Source organism: Ranitomeya imitator, chromosome 5 (assembly GCF_032444005.1).
Source record: "Ranitomeya imitator isolate aRanImi1 chromosome 5, aRanImi1.pri, whole genome shotgun sequence".
NCBI lineage: Eukaryota > Metazoa > Chordata > Amphibia > Anura > Dendrobatidae > Ranitomeya > Ranitomeya imitator.
In genome coordinates, this window is record NC_091286.1 from 499,784,262 (window position 1) to 499,804,647 (window position 20,386).

A 20,386-nucleotide genomic window follows, 5' to 3' on the forward strand; every position below is an offset into this window, starting at 1 on the left:
AAAAAACCAACAAATAATAATGTTCAGTTATGCACTCAATACTTGGTTGGGAATCCTTTGGCAGAAATGACTGCTTCAATGCGGCGTGGCATGGAGGCAATCAGCCTGTGACACTGCTGAGATGTTATGGAGGCCCAGGATGCTTCAATAGCGGCCTTAAGCTCATCCAGAGTGTTGGGTCTTGCGTCTCTCAACTTTCTCTTCACAATATCCCACAGATTCTCTATGGGGTTCAGGTCAGGAGAGTTGGCAGGCCAATTGAGCACAGTAATACCATGGTCAGTAAACCATTTACCAGTGGTTTTGGCACTGTGAGCAGGTGCCAGGTCGTGCTGAAAAATGAAATCTTCATCTCCATAAAGCATTTCAGCCGATGGAAGCATGAAGTGCTCCAAAATCTCCTGATAGCTAGCTGCATTGACCCTGCCCTTGATGAAACACAGTGGACCAACACCAGCAGCTGACATGGCACCCCACACCATCACTGACTGTGGGTACTTGACACTGGACTTCAGGCATTTTGGCATTTCCTTCTCCCCAGTCTTCCTCCAGACTCTGGCACCTTGATTTCCGAATGACATGCAAAATTTGCTTTCATCAGAAAAAAGTACTTGGGACCACTTAGCAACAGTCCAGTGCTGCTTCTCTGTAGCTCAAAAGTGGCTTTACCTGGGGAATGCGGCACCTGTAGCCCATTTCCTGCACACGCCTGTGCACGGTGGCTCTGGATGTTTCCACACCAGACTCAGTCCACTGCTTCCTCAGGTTCCCCAAGGTCTGGAATCGGTCCTTCTCCACAATCTTCCTCAGGGTCCGGTCTCCTCTTCTCGTTGTACAGCGTTTTCTGCCACATTGTTTCCTTCCAACAGACTTACCATTGAGGTGCCTTGATACAGCACTCTGGGAACAGCCTATTTGTTGAGAAATTTCTTTCTGGGTCTTACCCTCTTGCTTGAGGGTGTCAATGATGGCCTTCTTGACATCTGTCAGGTCGCTAGTCTTACCCATGATGGGGGTTTTGAGTGATGAACCAGGCAGGGAGTTTATAAAAGCCTCAGGTATTTTTTGCATGTGTTTAGAGTTAATTAGTTGATTCAGAAGATTAGGGTAATAGGTCGTTTAGAGAACCTTTTCTTGATATGCTAATTTATTGAGACAGGTTTTTTGGGTTATCAGGAGTTGTATGCCAAAATCATCAGTATTAAAACAATAAAAGACCTGACAAATTTCAGTTGGTAGATAATGAATCTATAATATATGAAAGTTTAATTGTAATCATTACATTATGGTAAATAATGAAATTTAACACTATATGCTAATTTTTTGAGAAGGACCTGTATATCACCCACTCCTGATTCTAACTTACAAATACTGATATAAAATACTGACCAAATATTGAACGTGGCCTACGGGGTATTTCCATTGCAGACAAATGGCATATCCAAAAGATATCTCCCACACCTTTACAAGGGTTCCCTGGTAACCATCCTTTATGTGCTAGTCACCTCACCACCTCATTGGGAAGCGTCAAACACAGGGTCGGACATGATCCAAAGAGGGCTCCTGTGCAATGACTTATTTTGCATCAATGGTACTGTACCCAGCATATTTTATTCATCATATTTGTTTAAATACCGCTGATATATTCCATAGCACCGTACAAGGATGGCCATTTCTTATAGTCCCTATTCACCCACGTAATCTAAATTCCCTATCAGTATGTCTTTTGGAATGTGTGAGAAAAACCAATGTACTTAAAGAAAACCCCCAAAACCACAAGGCGAAGATACAAACTCCGAGCAGATAATACCCCAAGGGATATTCCATGAATGTCTGTTATATCAATGCCTCATTAATTTTAGAAAACAATATCAATTATATAGTACCCACTAACTGTAAAAGAAGCTAATATTATGATACAAGTATATTTCCCACTGATAATTATTTAAATAATGTAATCCTGCTTCAAAGAAACTCTGATAAAATTCCTTACATGATTTTTAAAGTCAAGGATCATCACAGCATGATATACACTCAATGTTGAAACTGTGACATCAAGATGGAAAAGTAGTGGATTTATGAAAATCACTGGATCAATAGACATGGTAATTAGTGATGAGCAAGTGTACTCATTGCTCGGGTTTTCCGAGCACACTTGGGTGATCTCCGAGTATTTGTTATTGCTCGGAGAAATAGTTTTCATCGCCTCAGTTGCATGATTTATGGCTTCCACATACGCTGAATACATGTGGGAATTCCCAAACAAACAGGCATTCCTCACATGTGTCCAGTGTATCTGGAAGCCGTAAATCATGCAACTGAGGCGATGAAAACAATATCTCCGAGCAATAACAAATACTTGGAGATCACCCGAGCGTGCTTGGGAAAACCCGAGCAACGAGTACACTCGCTCATCACTAATGATAATGCTATGCTAATGATCTATAAATGGAAACAAAATTTTCAAAGCATCTTAATTTAATCAGCATCAAATATGAATGTCATGCTCTGAAATAAATATACTTACATGCTTTGGCATGCTTCCAATTAATTTTTGTCTGAAGAATATTCTGCCACACTGACTGCCCTTGGGCACAGAAAATCATGTTCATAATGATCCCTTTGCAATTGTTGACTATGACGATCCAGACGTGCTTGATGGCTATGACGATCCAGACGTGCTTGATGGGAGAAAAGTTCAGAGACACTGCAGGACATAGTATCACATTTAGGCCCTAAATTCTTCACACACTAGCACAAGCAATATGTAGCCTGGCATTATCATGTTGTAAAATTGCTTCTGGGACATGCTGCTTCATGGAATTGCAGATGTGGCCTCCAGACCAATCTCCAATTATCATTACATACAAGACAAAATCAGTAGTTATTGCTGAATAATAATAATAAATAATAATAATTTTATTTCTATAGCACCAACATATTCTGCAGTACTTTACATTTTAGAGGTGACTTGTACAGACAATAAAAGACATTACGGCATAACAATAATCACATAAATCAACAGATGCCAGGAGGAGTGAGGGCCCTGCTTGCAAGCTTACAATCTATGAGGAAGTAGGGGAGACACCAAAGGTGGATGGTTCAATTGCTTTCATTGTTCTGACCAGCCATAATGTAATAAATCTCGTGTTCATGTAATGCTGCATGAACTGGTGATCAGCCAGAATATATAAAAGTACAGACACAGAAGCTATTAAATGCATAAATCGTGTGAGAACCCAGTTATGGTGAAAATTTTGAATGGGCAACACAGGGATAGTTAAGGAAATGTGTTGAGGCGATAGACCAGTCTGAAGAAATATACGTTTTTAGGGCACGCTTAAAACTGTGGGTAATGGGGATTAATCGAATTATCCTGGGTAGTGCATTCCAAAGAATTGGTGCAGCACGTAAGAAATCTTGGAGACGGGAGTGGGAGATTATGATTATTGAGGATGTTAACATCAGGTCATTAACAGGACAGAGGGCATGGGTAGGGTGGTAGACTGAGACAAGGGAGGTGATCCGTGGAGTGCTTTGTGATTGAGAGTGATAAGTTTATATTGAATTCTGGAGTGCATGGGTAACCAGTGCAATGGCTGGCACAAGGTAGAGGCATCGGTGTAATGGTTGGTGAGGAATATGATTGTGACTGCAGCATTCAAGACAGATTGAAGGGGGAGAGTCTGGTAAGAGGGATACTGATTAATAGCAAGTTACAATAGCCCAGATGAGAATGAATAAGAGCAACAGTAAGAGTTTTTGCAGAGTCGAAAGTAAGAAAAGAGCAAGCCAGTGATTGGATGTGGAGGGGGGGTGAATGAAAGCTCTGAATCAAGTATGACCCCAAGACGTGATGCTGGGGAGAAATGGTAGTATCACACACAAAACTTGCAATGTCAGGCATAGGTAGGTTAATAGAGGGAGGAAACACAAGGAGTTCAGTTTTTGACAGGTTCAGTTTCAGATGGTGGGAGAACATGATGTTAGAGACAGTGGTAACACAATCACTGGTGTTTTGAAATAATGCAGACGTGATGTCAAGCGTATAGGTGTATAATTGGGTTTCATCAGCATAGAGATGGTACTGGAAACCAAATCTACTGATTGTCCAATAGAAGCAGTAAACAAGTAGAAGAGGAGGGGGCCTAGGACTGATCCTTGAGGAACCCCAACAGTAAGGGGAAGATGAGAGGAGGAGGAGCCAGGAAAAAATACAATGAAAGAGCGGTCAGTGAGGTAGGAGGAGAACCAGGAGAGAACAGTGTCCTTCAGGCTGATGAAGCAGAGCATAATGAGGAGGAGCTGGTGATCCAGAGTGTTGAATGCTGAAGACAGATCCAGGAGAATTAGCATGGAGTAGTGACTAGGGTTGAGCGAAACGGGTCGTTCATTTTCAAAAGTCGCCGACTTTTGGCAAAGTCGGGTTTCATGAAACCCGATCCGACCCCTGTGCGGGGTCGGCCATGCGGTACGCGACTTTCGCGCTAAAGTCGCGTTTCAATGACGCGAAAAGCGCCATTTCTCAGCCAATGAAGGTAAACGCAGAGTGTGGGCAGCGTGATGACATAGGTCCTGGTCCCCACCATCTTAGAGAAGGGCATTGCAGTGATTGGCGTGCTGTCTGCGGCGTCACAGGGGCTATAAAGGGGAGTTCCCGCCGACCGCCATGTTACTGCTGCTGATCTGAGCTTAGGGAGAGGTTGCTGCCGCTTCGTCAGAAGCAGGGATAGCGTTAGGCAGGGTCCATTAACCACCAAACCGCTTGTGCTGTAGCGATTTCCACTGCCCAACACCACCTTCGGTGTGCAGGGACAGTGGAAGCTACATTTTTTTTTTTTTCCCCCTCAGCGCTGTAGCTCATTTGGCTGCCCTAGAAGGCTCCCTGATAGCTGCATTGCTGTGTGTACGCCGCTGTGCAAACCAACTGCTTTTTTCAAAGCACAAATCCTCTTGTTCCTTCCTTTCTGCACAGCTATCTTTTTGGTTTGTACACACTTTTTATTTAATTTGTGCATCAGTCCACTCCTTATTGCTGCCTGCCATACCTGGCTGAGATTACTGCAGGGAGATAGTAATTGAAGGACACTCCCTGTTTTTTTTTTTTTTTTTTGTGGGAGATTAAGATTGACATTTCTGCTAGAGTGCCATCCCTGTCTGTGTCATCTCTCACTCAGTGGGCCATAGAAAGCCTATTTATTTTTTTGCTTGATTTGGGTTATAAAATCTACCTGAAAAAATCACTACATCAATCAGTGGGAGAAAAATATTGGCCTCAGGGCTTGTGTGCCACTCTTGACTCCTGTGTGTGCCATCTCTCAGTCAGTGGGCCATAGAAAGCCTATTTATTTTTTTGCTTGATTTTGGTTCTAAAATCTACCTGAAAAAATCACTATATCAATCAGTGAGAGAAAAATATTGGCCTCAGGGCTTGTGTGCCACTCCTGACTCCTGTGTGCATCATCACTCACTCAGTGGGCCATAGAAAGCCCTTTTTTTTTTTTTTTTGCTTTATTTGGGTTCTAAATTCTACCTGAAAAAATCAATAAATCAATCAGTGGGAGATTAATATTGGCCTTTGGGCTTGTGTGCCAGTCCTAAGCGTGCCATCTCTCTCTCTCAGATAGTGGGCCATAGAAAGCCTATTTATTTTATTTTTTATTGGGTTTATAAATTTTCCCTGGAACCAAAAAAAAAAAAGTGGGAGATTAATATTGGCCTCTGGGCTTGTGTGCCAGTCCTGAGCGTGCCATCTCTCTCACAAATAGTGGGCCATAGAAAGCCTATTTATTTATTTTTTTGGGGTTTTATAAATTCTCCCTTAAAAAAAAAAGGGAGATTAATATTGGCCTTTGGGCTTGTGTGCCAGTCCTAAGCGTGCCATCTCTCTCTGTCTCTCAGATAGTGGGCCATAGAAAGCCTATTTATTATTTTTTTTATTGGGTTCATAAATTTTCCCTGGAACAAAAAAAAAAAAGTGGGAGATAAATATTGGCCTCTGGGCTTGTGTGCCACTCCTGACTCCTGTGTGCGTCATCTCTCACTCAGTGGGCCATAGAAAGCCTTTTTTTGTTTTATTTGTTTTCTAAATTCTCCCTGAAAAAATCATTTTATTTTATTTGGTTTCTAAATTCTTCCTGAAAAAATCATTTTATTCTATTTTTTTTTTTCCTAAAGTCTCCCTGAAAAAAAAAAAAAAAAAAACAAATCAGTGGGAGATTAATATTGCCCTTTCTGCTTGTGTGCCAGTCTTGACTCCTGGGTGTGCCATCTCTCTCTCTCTCTCCAATTGTGGGCCATAGAAAGCCTATTATTTTTTTTAGCTTGATTTGGGTTCCAAAATCTACCTGAAAAAATCACTACATCAATCAGTGGGAGATAAATATTGGCCTCTGGGCTTGTGTGCCACTCCTGACTCCTGTGTGCGTCATCTCTCACTCAGTGGGCCATAGAAAGCTTTTTTTTGTTTTATTTGTTTTCTAAATTCTCCCTGAAAAAATCATTTTATTTTATTTGGTTTCTAAATTCTTCCTGAAAAAAATCATTTTATTCTATTATTTTTTTTTCCTAAAGTCTCCCTTAAAAAAAAAAAAAAATCAAATCAGTGGGAGATTAATATTTACATTTGTGCTTCAGTGACAGTCCTGCGTGTGTGGCATCTCTCTCATTTGTTGCCACCAACAACAGAGTGTGTAACATTGTGCCTGATTTTCGTTGTGGTCTCACTCACCTGTAAAGGGGTAGCTAAATCATACTGAAGTTATAGCTCACCGTGTAATTTGTGTGACAGCAACAAATACCGTTAGTTTGTTTACGTTTTTAAAACAATGAGGAAGTATGGTGGAAGAGGTCGTGGCCGGGGGCGTTCATTGTCAGCTGGTAATGAGGGTAGTGGTAGTGGTGGAGCATCAGCTGGTCATGGGAAAAAAAATATTGCACCTAAGTCTGGAGCTGTGGAGCCAGGTTCGTCGTCTGGCTACACAAGGCCTCGAACGCTCCCTTTTTTGGGAGTAGGAAAACCGCTTTTAAAGCCGGAGCAGCAAGAGCAAGTTTTGGCTTATCTTGCTGACTCAGCCTCTAGCTCTTTTGCCTCCTCTCGTGAAACTGGTAAATGTCAAAGCAGCGCGTCGTTAGTGGATGTTCACGGTCAGGGACAAGTCGCTTCCTTGTCCTCTTCAGCAAAAACAACAACAGAGAAGAATGCAGCAGGCGACACAACGGGTTACTCCATGGAGCTCTTTACACATACCGTCCCTGGCTTAGAAAGTGAAGCAGTTAACAGTCCATGCCCATTACAAGTTGAATCTGACATGGAGTGCACTGATGCACAGCCACAGCCAGACTACTATGCTGGTCCTTTGACTCAGACCACAACATTGCCCTCGCAGGGTGCTGATCAAGAATCAGACCCTGATGAGACTATGTTGCCCCATCACGAACGCTATACCACCGACCGACACGGTAACACAGACGAAGTTGCACACGAGCTACAAGAAGAGGTAATAGATGACCCAGTTCTTGACCCCGATTGGCAGCCATTGGGGGAACAGGGTGCAGGCGGCAGCAGTTCTGAAGCGGAGGAGGAGGGGCCGCAGCAGGCATCAACATCGCAACAGGTTCCATCTGCCGGGCCCGTATCTTGCCCAAAACGCGTGGCAAAGCCAAAACCTGTTGGAGGACAGCGTGGCCATCCGGTTAAAGCTCAGTCTGCAATGCCTGAAAAGGTATCCGATGCTAGAAAGAGTGCAGTCTGGCATTTTTTTAAACAACATCCAATTGATCAGCGCAAAGTCATCTGTCAAAAATGTTCAACTACCTTAAGCAGAGGACAGAATCTGAAAAGTCTCAATACAAGTTGCATGCATAGACATTTAACCACCATGCATTTGCAAGCCTGGACTAACTACCAAACGTCCCTTAAGGTTGTAGCACCCTCGGCCAATGAAGCTAGTCAGCAACGCAACATCCCTTCCGGCAGTGTAGGGCCACCATTTTCCGCACCAACTGCAGTATCTGTGCAGGTTTCTTTGCCAGGCCAAAGCAGTCAGGGTCAGGGAATCACCAGTTTCGTAGTAGGAAACACTGCATCTAGGGCACCGGTGGCAAGAATACCATCTCCCACCGTCTCTCAGTCTGCCATGTCCACCGGCACCCCCGCTAGTTCCACGATCTCCAGCTCTCCAGTCCAGCTCACCCTACATGAGACTATGGTTAGAAAAAGGAAGTACTTAGCCTCGCATCCGCGTACACAGGGTTTGAACGCACACATAGCTAGACTAATCTCGTTAGAGATGATGCCCTACCGGTTAGTTGAAAGCGAAGCTTTCAAAGCCCTGATGGACTACGCTGTACCACGCTACGAGCTACCCAGTCGACACTTTTTTTCCAGAAAAGCCATCCCAGCCCTCCACCAGCATGTTAAAGAGCGCATCGTCCATGCACTCAGGCAATCTGTGAGCACAAAGGTGCACCTGACAACAGATGCATGGACCAGTAGGCATGGCCAGGGACGTTACGTGTCCATCACGGCACACTGGGTAAATGTGGTGGATGCAGGGTCCACAGGGGACAGCAAGTTTGGGACAGTTCTGCCTAGCCCACGGTCTAGGAAACAATTGGCTGTAGCCGTTCGCACCCCCTCCTCCTCCTCTTCGTCCTCCTGCAGAAGCGAGAGCTCGTCCACAGACCGCAGTCGCACAACCACTCCATCCGCAGCTGCCACTGTTGCACACCAGGTCTCCCATTATGGGGCAGCTACTGGCAAACGTCAGCAGGCTGTATTGGCTATGAAGTGTTTGGGCGACAACAGACACACCGCGGAAGTTCTGTCCGAGTTCTTGCAGAAAGAAACGCAGTCGTGGCTGGGCACTGTAGATCTTGAGGCAGGCAAGGTAGTGAGTGATAACGGAAGGAATTTGATGGCTGCCATCTCCCTTTCCCAACTGAAACACATTCCTTGCCTGGCTCACACCTTAAACCTGGTGGTGCAGTGCTTCCTGAAAAGTTATCCGGGGTTATCCGACCTGCTCCTCAAAGTGCGTGGACTTTGCTCACATATCCGCCGTTCGCCCGTACACTCCAGCCGTATGCAGACCTATCAGCGTTCTTTGAACCTTCCCCAGCATCGCCTAATCATAGACGTTGCAACAAGGTGGAACTCAACACTGCACATGCTTCAGAGACTGTGTGAACAGAGGCGGGCTGTTATGTTTTTGTGGGAGGATACACATACACGGGCAGGCAGTAGGATGGCAGGCATGGAGTTGTCAGGTGTGCAGTGGTCGAAGATTCAAGACATGTGTCAAGTCCTTCAGTGTTTTGAGGAATGCACACGGCTGGTTAGTGCAGACAACGCCATAATAAGCATGAGCATCCCCCTAATGCGTCTGCTGATGCAAAGTTTGAAGCACATAAAGGATCAGGCGTCTGCAGCTGAGGAAGAGGAAAGCCTTGATGACAGTCAGCCATTGTCTGGCCAGGGCAGTGTACAGGACGAGGTAGCGGGCGAAGAGGAGGAGGAGGACGAGGAGGATGATGGGGATGATTATATTTTTAATGAGGAAGCTTTTCCGGGGCCACTGGAAATTGGTGGCGCGGCAAGGCCGGGTTCTGGTTTTTTGAGGGACACAAGTGACATGGATTTGCCTGAAACTGCCCCTCAACCAAGCACAACCGCAGATTTGAGAACTGGAACTTTGGCCCACATGGCGGATTATGCCTTACGTATCCTCAAAAGGGACACACGCATAACTAAAATGATGAATGATGACGATTACTGGTTGGCCTGCCTCCTTGATCCTCGCTATAAAGGCAAATTGCAAAATATAATGCCACATGAGAACTTGGAACTAATATTAGCAACCAAACAATCAGCTCTTGTTGACCGTTTGCTTCTGGCATTCCCTGCACACAGCGCCCGTGATCGTTCTCACACGAGCTGCAGGGGCCAGCAGACCAGAGGAGTTAGAGGGGCAGAAATCAGAAGTGGCGTTGGCCAGAGGGGTTTTCTGACCAGGTTGTGGAGTGATTTTGCTATGACCGCAGACAGGACAGGTACTGCAGCATCAATTCAAAGTGACAGGAGACAACATTTGTCCAGTATGGTTACAAACTATTTTTCATCCCTTATCGATGTTCTCCCTCAACCGTCATTCCCATTTGATTACTGGGCATCAAAATTAGACACCTGGCCAGAATTGGCAGAATATGCATTGCAGGAGCTTGCTTGCCCGGCAGCTAGTGTCCTATCAGAAAGAGTATTCAGTGCTGCAGGTTCAATACTAACAGAAAAAAGGACTCGTCTGGCTACCCAAAATGTAGATGATCTAACCTTCATTAAAATGAACCACAACTGGATTTCGAAATCTTTTGCCCCACCTTGCCCGGCTGACACCTAGCTTTCCTATGAAAAGGTCTTGCCTGTGGACTATTCTGAATGCCTTTTCCAATCTCGTAATTTTCTGCACCTGATTGTCCAGCATACGACATGTTTACACCTCACTAAATGACCAAACTCCCCACACGGGGCCGTGGTATCGACACTTGGCGACAGCACCCGTGAGAGTGCAGTTTGTCTGAAGAGGTGGGTGAGCCCGCTTTTGGTCGACGGCACTGCCACTGGGTCCCTCCTAGTACAATAAAGTGTCTCTGGCGGTGGTGGTGCGCACCCAACGTCAGACACACCGTTGTAATATGAGGGGCCCTGGGCCTGTACCGCCGGCCACAAGACAGTTTCCCCCCACCCCAGCTCAAACAGTGCTCTACCACTTGCAAAATTATCTCACAGCTCCACCAATGTTTAGTCTATGCGCTGACATCCTTCAATGCCTGCCACTGACAATACCATTGTATTGACATTTTTGTTATGTTAGGCCTTCGATGCCTGTCTGTGGTCACTCCTTCCACTAGGCCTCCACTGACCACACCACTGCTGCCCGTGTACCCCTGTAACCAATTTAAAATTGCCTACAGCCATGTGTTATTATTTTAGGCCTTCGATGCCTGTCTGCGGTGACTCCTTCCACTAGGCCTCCACTGACCACACCACTGCTGCCCGTGTACCCCTGGAACCAATTTAAAATTGCCTACAGCCATGTGTTATTATTTTAGGCCTTCGATGCCTGTCTGCGGTCACTCCTTCCACTAGGCCTCCACTGACCACACCACTGCTGCCCGTGTACCCCTGGAACCAATTTAAAATTGCCTACAGCCATGTGTTATTATTTTAGGCCTTCGATGCCTGTCTGCGGTCACTCCTTCCACTAGGCCTCCACTGACCACACCACTGCTGCCCGTGTACCCCTGGAACCAATTTAAAATTGCCTACAGCCATGTGTTATTATTTTAGGCCTTCGATGCCTGTCTGCGGTCACTCCTTCCACTAGGCCTCCACTGACCACACCACTGCTGCCCGTGTACCCCTGGAACCAATTTAAAATTGCCTACAGCCATGTGTTATTATTTTAGGCCTTCGATGCCTGTCTGTGGTCACTCCTTCCACTAGGCCTCCACTGACCACACCACTGCTGCCCGTGTACCCCTGGAACCAATTTAAAATTGCCTACAGCCATGTGTTATTATTTTAGGCCTTCGATGCCTGTCTGCGGTGACTCCTTCCACTAGGCCTCCACTGACCACACCACTGCTGCCCGTGTACCCGTGGAACCAATTTAAAATTGCCTACAGCCATGTGTTATTATTTTAGGCCTTCGATGCCTGTCTGCGGTCACTCCTTCCACTAGGCCTCCACTGACCACACCACTGCTGCCCGTGTACCCCTGGAACCAATTTAAAATTGCCTACAGCCATGTGTTATTATTTTAGGCCTTCGATGCCTGTCTGCGGTCACTCCTTCCACTAGGCCTCCACTGACCACACCACTGCTGCCCGTGTACCCCTGGAACCAATTTAAAATTGCCTACAGCCATGTGTTATTATTTTAGGCCTTCGATGCCTGTCTGCGGTCACTCCTTCCACTAGGCCTCCACTGACCACACCACTGCTGCCCGTGTACCCCTGGAACCAATTTAAAATTGCCTACAGCCATGTGTTATTATTTTAGGCCTTCGATGCCTGTCTGCGGTCACTCCTTCCACTAGGCCTCCACTGACCACACCACTGCTGCCCGTGTACCCCTGGAACCAGTTTAAAATTGCCTACAGCCATGTGTTATTATTTTAGGCCTTCGATGCCTGTCTGCGGTCACTCCTTCCACTAGGCCTCCACTGACCACACCACTGCTGCCCGTGTACCCCTGGAACCAATTTAAAATTGCCTACAGCCATGTGTTATTATTTTAGGCCTTCGATGCCTGTCTGCGGTCACTCCTTCCACTAGGCCTCCACTGACCACACCACTGCTGCCCGTGTACCCCTGGAACCAATTTAAAATTGCCTACAGCCATGTGTTATTATTTTAGGCCTTCGATGCCTGTCTGCGGTGACTCCTTCCACTAGGCCTCCACTGACCACACCACTGCTGCCCGTGTACCCCTGGAACCAATTTAAAATTGCCTACAGCCATGTGTTATTATTTTAGGCCTTCGATGCCTGTCTGCGGTCACTCCTTCCACTAGGCCTCCACTGACCACACCACTGCTGCCCGTGTACCCCTGGAACCAATTTAAAATTGCCTACAGCCATGTGTTATTATTTTAGGCCTTCGATGCCTGTCTGCGGTGACTCCTTCCACTAGGCCTCCACTGACCACACCACTGCTGCCCGTGTACCCCTGGAACCAATTTAAAATTGCCTACAGCCATGTGTTATTATTTTAGGCCTTCGATGCCTGTCTGCGGTGACTCCTTCCACTAGGCCTCCACTGACCACACCACTGCTGCCCATGTACCCCTGGAACCAATTTAAAATTGCCTACAGCCATGTGTTATTATTTTAGGCCTTCGATGCCTGTCTGCGGTCACTCCTTCCACTAGGCCTCCACTGACCACACCACTGCTGCCCGTGTACCCCTGGAACCAATTTAAAATTGCCTACAGCCATGTGTTATTATTTTAGGCCTTCGATGCCTGTCTGCGGTCACTCCTTCCACTAGGCCTCCACTGACCACACCACTGCTGCCCGTGTACCCCTGGAACCAACATCAGAAAATATAAAAATAAGTATTTTTCTTATAAAAAAGAAAATACTGGAGAGATATCAAATGCAGACATTTTAACATTAAAAACAAACACATACAACAAAAATCTGGTACAGTACTAAAAATGGCCACCAGCTACAATAACTTTCTCCTGCAAGTAGTTAACTGAAAGGTTTTTTCAATTTTAAACACAGATATGGCATCCACCGAGTGTTGTCCTGTCGCGTCTTCTTTATATTATTGCCAAGAAGATGCAAAACAATGAAAATAATAAAATCATTATTTACCAAAAAAATAGAGTAAGTCAAAACCACATTGCAAATAAACATTCATTACAAATAAAGAAGCAGGGCGCGTCCGAGGGTGAGTATATACCTAATAAGAATATAATCACCCTCGGACGCGCCCTGCTTCTTTCCGACAGCCTTCCTTCCTAAGAATCAGCCCTTCCGTGGTGTAGAGAGAGGGTTTGTTACACTCCAAGGTGTTCCCCAGGTTGCCTTTCCTGAGCTTCGATCTTCCGGCTCTCGTTTAGTAGTTGTTGGAAACTACGCTGCATTGGGCCTACAAATTGGGTATGGGGTGTAGAGAGATGGTGTGTTCCACTCCAAGGTGTTCCCCAGGTTGCCTTTCCTGAGCTTCGATCTTCCGGCTCTCGTTTAGTAGTTGTTGGAAACTACGCTGCATTAGGCCTACAAATTGGGTATGGGGTGTAGAGAGATGGTGTGTTCCACTGTAGAGAGATGGTGTGTTCCACTCCAAGGTGTTCCCCAGGTTTCCTCGCCAATGCTTCGATCATCATGCTCTCGTTTAGTAGTTGTTGGAAACTACGCTGCATTAGGCCTACAAATTGGGTATGGGGTGTAGAGAGATGGTGTGTTCCACTCCAAGGTGTTCCCCAGGTTTCCTCGCCAATGCTTCGATCATCATGCTCTCGTTTAGTAGTTGTTGGAAACTACGCTGCATTAGACCTACAAATTGGGTATGGGGTGTAGAGAGATGGTGTGTTCCACTCCAAGGTGTTCTCCAGGTTGCCTTTCCTGAACTTCTATCTTCAGGCTCTCATTAAATTGTGGTTAAACGGAACAACTGCATTTGGCGTACTAGTTGGTTTGGGGCCTACTATCGGTGTCTGCCGCTCCTTGCTGTTCTCCTGGTTTCCTGTCCTGAAATTCCGTTTTCAGGCGCTCGTTAAGTAGTTGTTAATGTTAGACTGCATTTGGCCTACTAGTTGGGTTGGGGCCTACTATCGGTGTCTGCCACTCCTTGCTGTTCTCCTCCACTGAACAAAGCTGTGCCGCCTGTTTACTACTGTTGCCAATTTTGAACTGCATTTCGACTACTTACTGATTTGGGCCTACTCTCTGTGTCAGCCTCTCATTCCAGTTGTCCTCCACTGCAATGCCCCCTGATTAGTCCTGTGTTACCAATTTTGAACTGCATTTAGCCCACTTTATTCTTTGGGCCTATATCTGTGTTTCCTCCTCATCCTGCCCATTGCCCAGCCAGTGATAGATGAGTCTGCTGGTACATTGACCCATAACGCAACATTTCCCGTGCACGCTACACTGCAAGATTGTGACCCTGCTGAAAGTCAGGTCCCCCTTCCCGCATACCATACCACCTTACACGGGGACAAACAGGAAGGTGCAGATGAAAGTGCAGGTTCCTTCATCAGGTGGGGGGAGGAATACTAGTTGGCGACGTCACTGGCACAGGGCCTCTCATGGTACGCAAAAGTGTTGCTGCCGGTGGGAGGCGCCCCCGCCGTGCAAACACACCGCTGTATTTTGAGGGGCCCTGTGCCAGTGCCAATGCCAACGAGTGGGCCCCCCCTGCTTGCTCAGGTTCACAGCACTTGCAAAGTTGAAATACTTACCTCTCCCTGCTCCACTGCCGTGACGTGGTCCAGATTTCCTGGGCCCAATAATTACTTGAACCAGCCCTACCCACCACAACTTTAGCCAAATGACCCCCAATTTCAAATGCCTTCCAATTATTATAAGGTAAATTACGCTTGACAAGCTTCATTAAGAAGAATGGATGGTTTTGACATTAAAATGGGCACTCTAGGTGTTTTCCTGGCCCCCACTCACTGCCGACTATGCTGCCCCATTGACTTGCATTGGGTTTCGTGTTTCGGTCAATCCCGACTTTACGTCATAATCGGCCGATTTCACTCGACCCGACTTTTGAGATAGTCGGGTTTCGCGAAACCCGGCTCGACTCTAAAAAGGTCAAGGTCGCTCAACTCTAGTAGTGACCATTAGATTTACAGTATTTGTTAGTAGATCATTAGAGACTTTTGTGAGGGCAGATTCAGTAGAGTGTAAAGAGCGGAAACCGGATTGAAGAGGGTCAAGAAGAGAGTTATCTGAGAGATAGTGGAGTAGACGGGAGTGGATTAGACGGGAGTGGACCAAGCTTCCAGGAGTTTAGAGATGAAGGGAAGATTAGAGACAGGTCTATAGTTAGCAGCACAGTTTTTGTTGAGGGGTGGTTTTTTAAGTAATGGATGTATGATGGCATGCTTGAATGAGGAGGGAAAGAGAGAAAGAGGTTGAATATTTTTCTTAGGTGAGTGGTGACAGCAAGGGAAAGGGACGGGAGGAAATGTGACGAAATAGGGTCACTGGTGCTGAAGAGGATAGATCTTCATACCCAGCCTCCATTGCCATCTTGCTCTGCACAATGATGGCCTTTAGGAGCTGTGGAATGAGGTCAATGGAATGCCTGTAGCTTGGCTTGTAACCCAATGTTGTACATTCTGATGGTTTATATACGTACTGTCATATGTCTTCAGCTTGCTATGTGACATCTAATTTCACTTCCAGTGCAAAATAGATCACTACGCGCCTTTCTTCAAATCTTGTGAGATCACGTGGGCAACACCATTAAGAGTGTTTAACATTTTAATGTCACACTGATCCATCTGCCAGGATTATGGTGTAGGTTGGCATAATTTACAGTAGACTGACCCCTATAGTCTTCTAGGTGCAGTAACAGATTGGAGATACATTGATTTGGTTGTATAACTAGTGATACGGGCATTTCTCCAAATTTTCCCATAAGCCGTGTTTCAATAGAACAATAACGCAATGGCCCAAACATGCTATCATGACCTGCAGTGTCTCTGAAGTTGTCTCACATCTAGCAGATCTCATGTAAGCCTGTGAATTTCTGCGTGTGGTACTTATATTCAATACTGAATAAATCAAGATGTTTGGAAAATGTTGTCATTTACAAATATTATTAACATGTCTATTGATACTGTGATTTCCAAAACTCCACGACCTTTACATCTTGGTGTGTTAATTTCAATGTTGAGGAGTGTATATGCAGAACAAGAGAAACCCATGATGGACCTTTTAAGTAGACTGATCGTCTTTTACTGTACAAAAGGTTTCAGCCATGAACTTGAAAATTACATTTTTTATGAGACCAATATATTGACATAACATGTTTGTCTAATTTCCAGAAAGATGATCCTGATGATTGTCCTATTGAGTTAAGCAAAGTTCAGAGTGTCAAAGCTGTAGCTAAGAAGCGCCGGGATCGGAGTCTCCCTCGGGCTTTTGAGATCTTCACTGATAATAAAACATATGTCTTCAAGGCAAAAGATGAGAAAAATGCAGAAGAATGGCTGCAATGCATCAATGTGGCTGTCGCACAAGCAAAAGAACGAGAGAGTAGAGAAGCTACTACTTACTTGTAATGTTATACTCAGAGATTTATGCTATTGTGCTGTAAACTATAGATAATTAATGACACAATGGTTCTGCCCTTAATTATATAGTGATAATGATCAACCTCACTGATTCCACTTATCTTAGTAATGCAGATAAGATACAATCTTTACAAAATTTGTACAATTACTGTGAATAAAAATGTTACTAAATTTGTATGTAATTTGTAATTTGTATGTAGCCTTTCAATATTGTATAGATTCTCAATCCAAGTTAATAATAATGTTTGCCAGATATATACCCATGGATTTTCCTGTCGGGGGTCACACTTGCGTGTGTAATGCGAGAAGCTTGCGTGAGTATCTTGCGTCAACACCCGGCACTGCCACATGCACTCTGGACCAGAGCATGCGGCTGCATGTATTTCATTGCAATTTAAAGAATCATCCTCAGAAAACTGATTAATACCAGTCATATTTTCCTGTGGATGGTACATGTGTATAGTCAAAACAAAAAATACCACTTTTCATGTGAGCAATGTACAATATATGCAACAGGTATATACAGTGCCTTGCGAACGTATTCGGCACCTTGGAACTTTTCAACCTTTTGCCACATATCATGCTTCAATCATAAAGATAACAAATGTAAATATTTGGTGAAGAATCAACAACACGTGGAACACAATTGTGAAGTTGAACGAAATTTATTGGTTATTTTCAATTTTTGTGGAATTTCAAAAACTAAAAAGTGGGGCGTGCAATATTATTTGGCCTCTTTACTTTCAGTGCAGCAAACTCACTCCAGAAGTTCATTGTGGATGTCTGAATGATCCAATATTGTCCTAAATGCCGAATGATGATAAATATAATCCACCTGTGTGTAATCAAGTCTCAGTATAAATGATAGTCTCAGGGTTCTGTTTGAAGCACAGAGAGCATCATGAAGACCAAGGAACACAACAGGCAAGTTAGTGATACTGTTGTGGAGAAGTTTAAAGCCGGATTTGGATACAAAATGATTTCCAAAACTTTAAACATCCCAAGGAACACTGTGCAAGCAATCATATTGAAATGGAAGGAGTATCATACCACTGCAAATCTACTAAGACCCGGCTGTCCCTCTAAACTTTCATCTCAAACAAGGAGAAGACTGACCAAACATGCAGCCTAGAGGCTCATGATCACTCTGGATGAACTGCAGAGATCTACAGCTGAGGTGGGACAGTCTGTCAATAGGACAATATTCAGTCATACACTGCACAAATTTGGCCTTTATGGAAGAGTGGCAAGAAGAAAGCCATTTCTCAAAGATATCCATGAAAAGTGTTGTTTAAAGTTTGCAACAAGCCACCTGGGAGACACACCAAACATGTGGAAGAAGGTGCTCTGGTCAGATGAAACTAAAATCGAACTTTTTGGCAACAAGGTCAAACGATATTTTTGGCGTAAAGGCAACACAGCTCATCACCCTGAACACACCACCCCCACTGTCAAACATGGTGGTGGCAGCATCATGGTTTGGGCCTGCTTTTCTTCAGCAGGGACAGGGAAGATGACTAAAATTGATGGGATGATGGATGGAGCCAAATACAGGACCATTCTTGAACAAAACCTGTTGGAGTCTGCAAAAAACCTGAGACTGGGACGGAGATTTGTCTTCCAACAGGACAATGATCCCAAACATAAAGCAAAATCTACAATGGAATGGTTCACAAATAAATGTATCCAGGTGTTAGAATGGCTAAGTCAAAGTCCAGACCTCAATCCAATTGAGAATCTGTGGAAAGAGCTGAAAACTGCTGTTCACAAACGTCTCCATCAAACCTCACTGAGCTCGAGCTGTTTGCCAAGGAAGAATGGGCAAGAACTTCAGTCTCTCGATGTACAAAATTAATAGAGACATACCCAAGCGACTTGCAGCTGTAATGGCAGCAAAAGGTTGGCACAACAAAGTATTTAGTTAAAGGAGCCGAATAATATTGCACGCCCCACTTTTCAGTTTTTGAATTTCCACAAAAATTTTAAATAACCAATAAATTTCGTTCAACTGCACAATTGTGTTCCACTTGTTGATTCTTCACCAAAAATTTACATTTGGTGTCTGTGAAGCATGATAAGTGGGAAAAGGTTGAAAATTTCCAGGGGGCCGAATACTTTCGCAAGGCACTGTATATTCATTAGTGGTGCTTACCCATATTGTGGTTGGTGTCCCCCAGGGTCTGGTGTATTTATGTTTGAGCTTGTAATCCACCTTAAATGAATTTGTCTCTAAAAGGCTATATACAGATGCTTGCAAAAGTATTCAACCCCCTTGGCATTTTGGGTGTTTTGCTACCTCACAACTTGAAATTTCTCAAGTTTTTTTTGAGGGTTTGCACCAGTTCATGTGAAGACGATGCCGACAACTGTGAACATTTGGTTTTCTTTTTACTGTAAAGCAAACAACAAATAGGCCAAAATAAATGAAAACTTCAATGTGCATAAATATTTATCACAATTTAAATCAGTACTTTGTAGAGCCTTTCTTTGTGGCAATCACCTGCAAGACGCATTGGATAAATCTCTATGAGCTTTCCACATCTTGAAACTAATATTTTTGTCCATTACTCAAGGCAAAACTACTCCTACTCTTTCACGTTAGATGGTTTCCTCTAGTGAACAGCAACCTTCAAACCTGGACACGGATTCTCAATTAGATTAAGGTCTGGGATTTCAATAGGCCACACTAAAACATTCGCCTGTTTCCCCTTAAACCTCTCCAGTGTTGCTTCTGACTGAAACAGGTTTTGCTAGAGAATATACCTGTATTTTGCACCATCCATCTTTCCCTCAATTTGGACCATTTCCCCTGTCCCTGTTGCCGAAAAACATCCCCACAGCATGATGCTGCCACCACCATGTTTCTCTGTGGGGATGGTATTATTGGGGTAATGAGCTGTGTTAGTTTGCCTCAGACATAGCATTTACCTTGGTGGCCAAAACGTTCAATTTTGGTCTCATCAATTTCTATGTGTAAGTAAAGGCAATTCTTCCATAAAGATTACCTTTAAAGAGTGTACAGCTTATTGTGGTCGTATGGACAGATACTTCAGTTTCTGCTTGGGAACTCTGCAGCTCCTTCAGGGTTAAATTTGGTCTCTGTGCTGTCTGTTTAATGCCCTCCTTACTCAGGCTGACAGTTTTGGTGGGTGACCCTCTGTTGGCAGGTTTGTTGTGGTGCCATGTTCCTTCTATTTGATTATAATGATTTTAATCGTGCTATGGGGAATCAGAGGCGTATCTAGGGGGGGCAGCCAGGGCATGTGCCCCAGGCGCAGCCGGCAGGAAGGCGTAGTGAGGCCGCCTAATGCAGTGGTCCGCAGTGTCTCCCTCGGCGGCTGCATTCTGCCGCCCCCAGGCTGTTCTTTGTGCCAACTGTCAATCTGACAGCCGGCACAGAGAAGCTGCAGCATGCTCGCACTTCCTCTCACACAGATGGCAGTGCCGCTGGATGAACTACTCATTCATTGGCCAGCTATGCCAGAGAGAGGAAGCTGCCCACAGTGATGCTGCAGCAGAGCGGTGAGTGTGTGTGTGTTTAGCACTGCGGGGGAATATGCAGAG

The 20,386-nt window shown here is 44.9% G+C and overlaps 1 protein-coding gene across 1 annotated transcript in view; it reads left to right on the forward strand.

Moving 5' to 3' along the window:
- The window catches only part of VEPH1 (ventricular zone expressed PH domain containing 1), an 881,348-nt gene extending 864,392 nt beyond the window's left edge, over positions 1-16,956 (forward strand). Inside the window, exon 13 of the mRNA XM_069726749.1 lies at positions 16,574-16,956. Coding sequence (XP_069582850.1) covers positions 16,574-16,810 — 237 coding nt within the window. The 3' untranslated portion in view covers positions 16,811-16,956. The remainder of the gene's footprint in view (positions 1-16,573) is intronic.
- Positions 16,957-20,386: the final 3,430 nt, after the last annotated feature.